The sequence below is a fragment of the Diadema antillarum genome, unplaced genomic scaffold, assembly GCF_040938485.1.
Source record: "Diadema antillarum isolate AM-2024a unplaced genomic scaffold, OU_Dant_1.0 seq00001239_RagTag, whole genome shotgun sequence".
NCBI classification, from domain to species: domain Eukaryota; kingdom Metazoa; phylum Echinodermata; class Echinoidea; order Diadematoida; family Diadematidae; genus Diadema; species Diadema antillarum.
The window spans coordinates 572,069-578,394 of record NW_027272026.1 but is presented as its reverse complement, the minus strand read 5'-3'; the positions used below and the strand labels follow the sequence as shown (position 1 = coordinate 578,394).

Here is a 6,326-nt window from a genome sequence, read left to right as displayed (position 1 = left end):
GAACTGAGATTACCATGTCTATGTTGTTCTTTTTTTTAAATCTCTCTATCTCCTTCCTGAGCAATTGCTGATTTCTAGAACTATGTCATCATATCTCTATCCCTAAATAAATGCAGTACTGCACAGCACTTTCAAAGGCATCGTGTTAAGGATTACCATAGTCAATGTGTCCATCATTTGCTCTCCATGTACTATTAGTCCATCATTTGCTCTCCGAGTCTACAAGTCCACATCATGAATTTGCTGGTTTGGACAGCATAAAAGGCAGAAGTTGCACAATGTAAACGTTGAGGTCTGTCGGTATCATGTCCACGCGGGGAATTCCCAGCATCTAGGCAGCCTCGGTGGCGGGCTTCATTCCCGAGGCATCTCCCTGGTGAGGTCGTCCGGTTACTAGGAGGATGCTGGCGTGGAGTAGAAGAGACTTCTCCTCATCTGGATTCAAAATGAATATCAACCCTTTAGTTCCTAGATGTGTCTAGTCGAACAAACCTCTACTTCATGATGGAATCTGTAAATTTCACACTATTTCTCATGGGTCTAGACAAATTGATCGTATTTTACAGAAAATGACTTGTTTACCCCTTTGGGTTGAGTGGCCTGTTCGGAAGAAAAAAAAAGAAGGTATGCTGTGCATTAATATAACTAGGCATGAACACACTTTCAGATCACACCTTATTTGCAAGGAGAGGTAATAGAGCTCATAATGATTGTGACCCATGGGACTCAGACGTAAATAATTACCAATTATCACAAAGATAACACAATGAAATCAAATGCCACATTAATAGGCATTTGAAAACAATATGGCATAGTAGCATGTTTTAAGAAATTCGATAATTTTTTTTAATTTCAAGACGTTCTTAGGCTTTGAATTTGGACAGGAAGTCAAGGAAATAAGATGAAGTCTTATTTTTCAGCATTTACATCTCATTTTCCAGTTTCTCTGCCTTGATAATGTCTTTAACTCTTATCAATATCATGTGATAACTGGTCACATATTTGAGCAGTGTAATCTTATATTAAGACTTCTACCCTTCTACTTTTTTGTGGGGGCACAGTGATATAGTGGATAAGTCTCCTGACTTCTGATCGGAGGATCCGAGTTCGATTCCCGCCCAGTGCTTACGTCTTGGACAAGATGTTTTTACCCACCATGTCCCTCTCGACCCAGGTGTATAAATGGGTACCTGGCAACGCTAGGGTAATAATAAGGCAGGGCCCTCTGGTAGAGCAGTGGAAACACTTTATGATTATGATTATGATTATGATTATGATTATGATTATGATTATGATTATGATTATGATTATGATTATGATTATGATTATGATTATGATTATGATTATGATTGTGATTGTGATTATGATTATGATTATGATTATGATTATTTATTATTATTATTATTATTATTATTATTATTATTATCATTATCATTATTATTATCATTATTATTATTATCATTATATTATTATTATTATTATCATTATTATTATCACTATTATTATTATTATTATTATTATTATTATTATTATTATTATTATTATTACCCATTCAATGATGATTGTGTCAAGCCATTGCCAATTTCCATTTGCTTGTGTTTTAAGAGGAAGAGAGAAAACAGATTGAGGAATCAACTGATCCTCTCACAAGAATATGGACATACGTGTACATATATTTTACATCAGCATAAACTGCAAACAGGTCCAGTTGATGTCTCTTTTTCTCCTTCTTCTTCTTCTTCTTCTTTAATTTACCAAATAAATACATAAATTGATTTATAAAATTGACAGAAGCTTATGACCTGTTATTTGTGTAGAGATTTGCCCCCATTCAGTCAGCCACTTCACAAGGTCTTGTCTCTCGGAGCCAACAGGGTTGAAACCTCGCTGGTTGCACAGCTTTGAATGAAGGGAGGGAATAAGAGAAAAAATTGTTACAAAACACATGTACACTCTGCTTGCATTGTTGACAGAATTTGTGAGAATTTCCAGTGAGTACCATACTCGTAGCTTGTCAGTTAACACAGATTAACTGCACACATTAAAAACATTTACAGATGGTATGGCCAACAATGATGCATGACACAGGACAAGAATCACAGTTTTTTTTTCTGGTTTTTTTTTTTTTCCTAACTGGAATATCTTAATTGTGGTAAAAACAAACTGGAGTGTACAGATTTCAAACAATCTCAAGGTGTGGTTTCAACAACTTCTACATAAAGGAAATCTCCCTGCTTGAATATTTGCATCATCATAACAGACTATAAAAAAATACACTCATACACAGAAACATACTTTGGTACACATTCACTAACTAATCCACACATAAAGGGACATAATACATACAGACATATTCCTACACAAACACAATATTTGCGCACACACATTTACACACACATAGTACCACACACCACCAAATTATGTGCACACACATAATTATATAATATACGTAAACACAAACACATACAACACAACTGAACTGACATGCATGCATACACACACAAACAGACACACCTGTACACAATGGTTTAACTCTTTATGTGCCATGGTGTAAATCCCCTGTGTGCCACATTATTCTGAGACACTAACGTAATCATGCTTTGAGAGAACATTTGGTTTTCCAAACCTATGTTACTTCTATAGATTTCTGTTAAGCTGGACACATAGTGAGTAAAGTTGAAGAGAAACTGTTACGCTTTGCTTCAATGTAAATTTTGTGACAAACCTATGATTGTTGGTTTTATTTAAAATGACTATTACCTACACTATTGTACAGCCATGACTTTTGCAAAAATAAAACAGTGACAGAAACTTAGGATTTACTAGCAAATCCACTAGGATACACTGCTTGAAAGTCAATCACCACATAAAATGCAAGCTACATGCGACAGGATTGGAATCGTCAGAAACACTTTCAATGTACTGTGACATTTGGCGACTTATCGATCTGTTTGGGCGGGTTTGTGCGTTTAAGCAGAATATGAGGACTTGGCACGCCTTCGACTGAGTTGGGTGTGCGAGTATGGCACGTAAAGAGTTAATGCACATAATCGTACACACACACACACACAAACACACGTGCGTTCACACGCAAACAAACACACAAGCACAGCTGTACTCATAAACATACACTCTCATAGAGAGAGAGAGAGAGAAAAGGAGAGAGAGCAGGCTAACCTTCCTGAGATCCAGGTCCTCTACGTGGTCCAGTCCTGATTTTAGTACTGCTCTGTCCATGAGTGAGATCATCAAGGCATGAGTAGACAGTCTCTTCCTCAGGGTCACATTGGGTGCAAAGAGGATCCACTGAGCATGCAATTTACACAGGTATTTCTGGGAGGAAGGAAAAAAAACACAAGATAGTATAGAAAGTAAGATGTTAGAGTCTCTCCGGTCGACTTCAGATCTATCAGCATCCTTCGAAGCTGTTACATGCAGACTGCAGCAATGACACTCGTTGCTAAGATACCTTGCCATCATAATGATTACATAGGGAACAGCTTACCAGTAAATGTTACCCATAGTGGGAATATGATGTATGCCGTATCTTTCGAGGTGTTTTAATTTTTGTGCAAACAAGCAAGTTGGGTGATATCCACAAATCAACCACACATGAAAATCAACACTGAACACTGGCACTGGTCCGACGGTCCAGGACCAGTAAAAATCACTGTCTGACCAGTAACTTTTTCAGGAATTTACCAGCAAAAAATGGAAAAACTGGGGACCTACTGGTCCAAACAGACAGGTCAGACAAGTGTAAAAAAAAATGGCTAGTATGCAACCCTGTGAAAATATTAACTCTGATCCCGAATGAGCTTTAGTTGTTTACATAGCATATTTAAACTAGTACAAGTACCGTGAATGTCTACTTAATTCAAATGATCTTGAAATCTTTTTATGAATACATTGTTGTACAGGCAATTCTCAATGCTTTAATGTAGGTTTATAGCATTCTTCTTCTTTTTTCTTTTTTTGATACAGGACAGCTAATCTGGATTCCTGAAAATGAGTGAATGATATTGATTTCTCTGTCAATTTCTCTACTCCACAATTGCAAATTTAACTGCTCACGAAATTGTCAAAAAGTCCTGCTCTGCAAAAAGTTAGACTCGCTGCACATATTGTCTACACAAGGTGCATGTACAGCTGTATGCAGCAGCAGAAAGATGTCAAGAGGACACAGATCAGCTGCCACTCACCAGATGATTTCTTGAGAGCGAAGAAAGAGCTGCTTGGCGACTGAAGATGTCGCGATGAGACAAGAGGTCATCAGCCGTGAATGGGCTCTTCTCTAGCTACACATACAGAAAAGTTCAAGGTAAAAAAACTATATAAATGTCAACTGCTACTCTTGCTAAGATTAGCAGCAAGAGCAGTATAATGCATACACATATGAATAACACTTTTTAATAATTTTGGTGAAATAAAACATGATCACAGAATGTTCAATACCTTATTATATAACAAGAAATTTGATACAATGTAATCATAACGTTCAATGCTATATTATCATAGTAGCTTCTCTCTGGTCCATTTGGCAGTGCTAATGATCATAACAGCAAGTTTCCAATGAGCACAATAAAAGAAAAAGAAAAGGAACCCTGCACAGAAAAAGGTACCAGGGTACTATATCTCTACAAAAAGTATATATTCAAATATGTCGTTTGAAGTAAACAAGATAGAACAGGGCCCCGTTTTATCAAAAGATAAAATCGATTTTAAATTTCCTTACCACACAGGCTGTCATAGACTTACAGTTGAAATCAACTATATAATCAATTTTAACTCTTCATAAAACAGGGCCCAGACATTTTATTGCAGTGTATTGAGGAATACAAACTACTGGCAAGAAAAATATACCAATAGTAACACATTAAAAAAAAAAAACCCATGTAAGCTACCAATATCACTGAGTTTGTCTTCTCTTTTTTGGTGATAATGACCAACATTGGATCATTTCGTCACAAACATACTGTGCATGTAGTATTCTTCTATTTTCAACGTTGCCCAAATAAACGAACAAATCAATGTGCAATTTTTTGCAAAACTGTAAAATCTATAACATAGTACCATTTGCATAAAATAATAAGTATGTGGCCAATCCTTGTACAAAAATAAAAAAGCAATAAAAGAAGCAATAAATATCTAACAAGCATTATGCAACCTCAAGTCTGACGAGGTGTGAGTAGATCAAAATGAGCAATAATTCAGAACCAGTGTAATGTGTCACTCTTTCTCCTTTTGCCATTTAAAGGGATGGTATAGTTTGGTTGAGATGGGGCTTCAAGTTTCCAACATTTTTTGTGAAATAATGAAAAACCTCTTATGAAATATGAAAGAGCATAGAATTCTATATTTTAATTTGTTTTGGGATATCTCAGCCATTTCAAAACCAATTTTCATCAAATGAGCTTTGAATTCTTCATAGAATTGTTTGCACTTTTGTATTCTATAAGTGGTTTCTCACTACCTCGCACAAAGTTTCAATCTTTAATCTTAACTTCTTATCTCAACCAAAACAATCCCATCCCTTTTAAGGTAGATATTCTAACTTCTAATAATGATGATACTTGGTGGAGAGGAGTTTGCTAACCTGAGACTCACTGATCCTCTCTGCTAGAGACTTGGTCTGTTCCGAGGTCGGTGCTCTGAGCACTCTTCTCCTGAGAGCCTTCATTATCTGAGGGTAAAGGACACGTCTCCTCTTGTGGTGCTCCCCGTGGTTGCTCGCTACATCCTCAGCCGTGATGAAGTGGTCGGAGAGGAAAATGCGCTGGAAGTATAGTCTATTTGAAATGTAAAGAGGAATGGTTGATACTGGTCTAATCTATGCGAGAATAATTCTTTTGTGAAAACCGGAGAAAACCATTCAGGCAATAGAAATTATCACTTCAACTCATTAAAATATCCCATTGAAATATCTATCTTGTTGTTAATGACAAACTGTTCTGGCCAATGATATCATTACTAACCCTATCAGTACACATACATACCATATATGAATCTATAACTACTGCAGAACTACACACTACTGTTGTTTCTTCATGACATGAAGTATCACCCTTCCCCCCCCCCCCCCCAACATATTGAATGTGTACACACAATAGAATCTGTTCTAGAAATATGACTCCACAACTTTCATCCTGTCAATAAAGGCACTTTAATACAAATACCACCCTTGTTCCTTCCATTTACTTACTGATAGACAACAACAAAATTCAGATTATAGGGATGATTGAGTTAATTGTCTCTAAGCTCCCATCAGTGAACTAATAAAATGAATGTGTATAGAAAACCATTAAAACAAAAAACAAAAAAAAAAA

General features: G+C 36.3%; 1 protein-coding gene across 1 annotated transcript in view; it reads right to left on the bottom strand.

The window, feature by feature from the left end:
- Nucleotides 1–331: 331 nt before the first annotated feature.
- The window catches only part of LOC139745193 (LETM1 domain-containing protein 1-like), a 59,667-nt gene continuing 53,672 nt past the window's right edge, over nt 332–6,326 (bottom strand). The window contains exons 5-9 of the mRNA XM_071655600.1: nt 5,597–5,789; nt 4,203–4,298; nt 3,178–3,333; nt 1,803–1,899; nt 332–435 (exon numbers count right to left, since the gene is read on the bottom strand). Coding sequence (XP_071511701.1) covers nt 332–435; nt 1,803–1,899; nt 3,178–3,333; nt 4,203–4,298; nt 5,597–5,789 — 646 coding nt within the window. The remainder of the gene's footprint in view (nt 436–1,802; nt 1,900–3,177; nt 3,334–4,202; nt 4,299–5,596; nt 5,790–6,326) is intronic.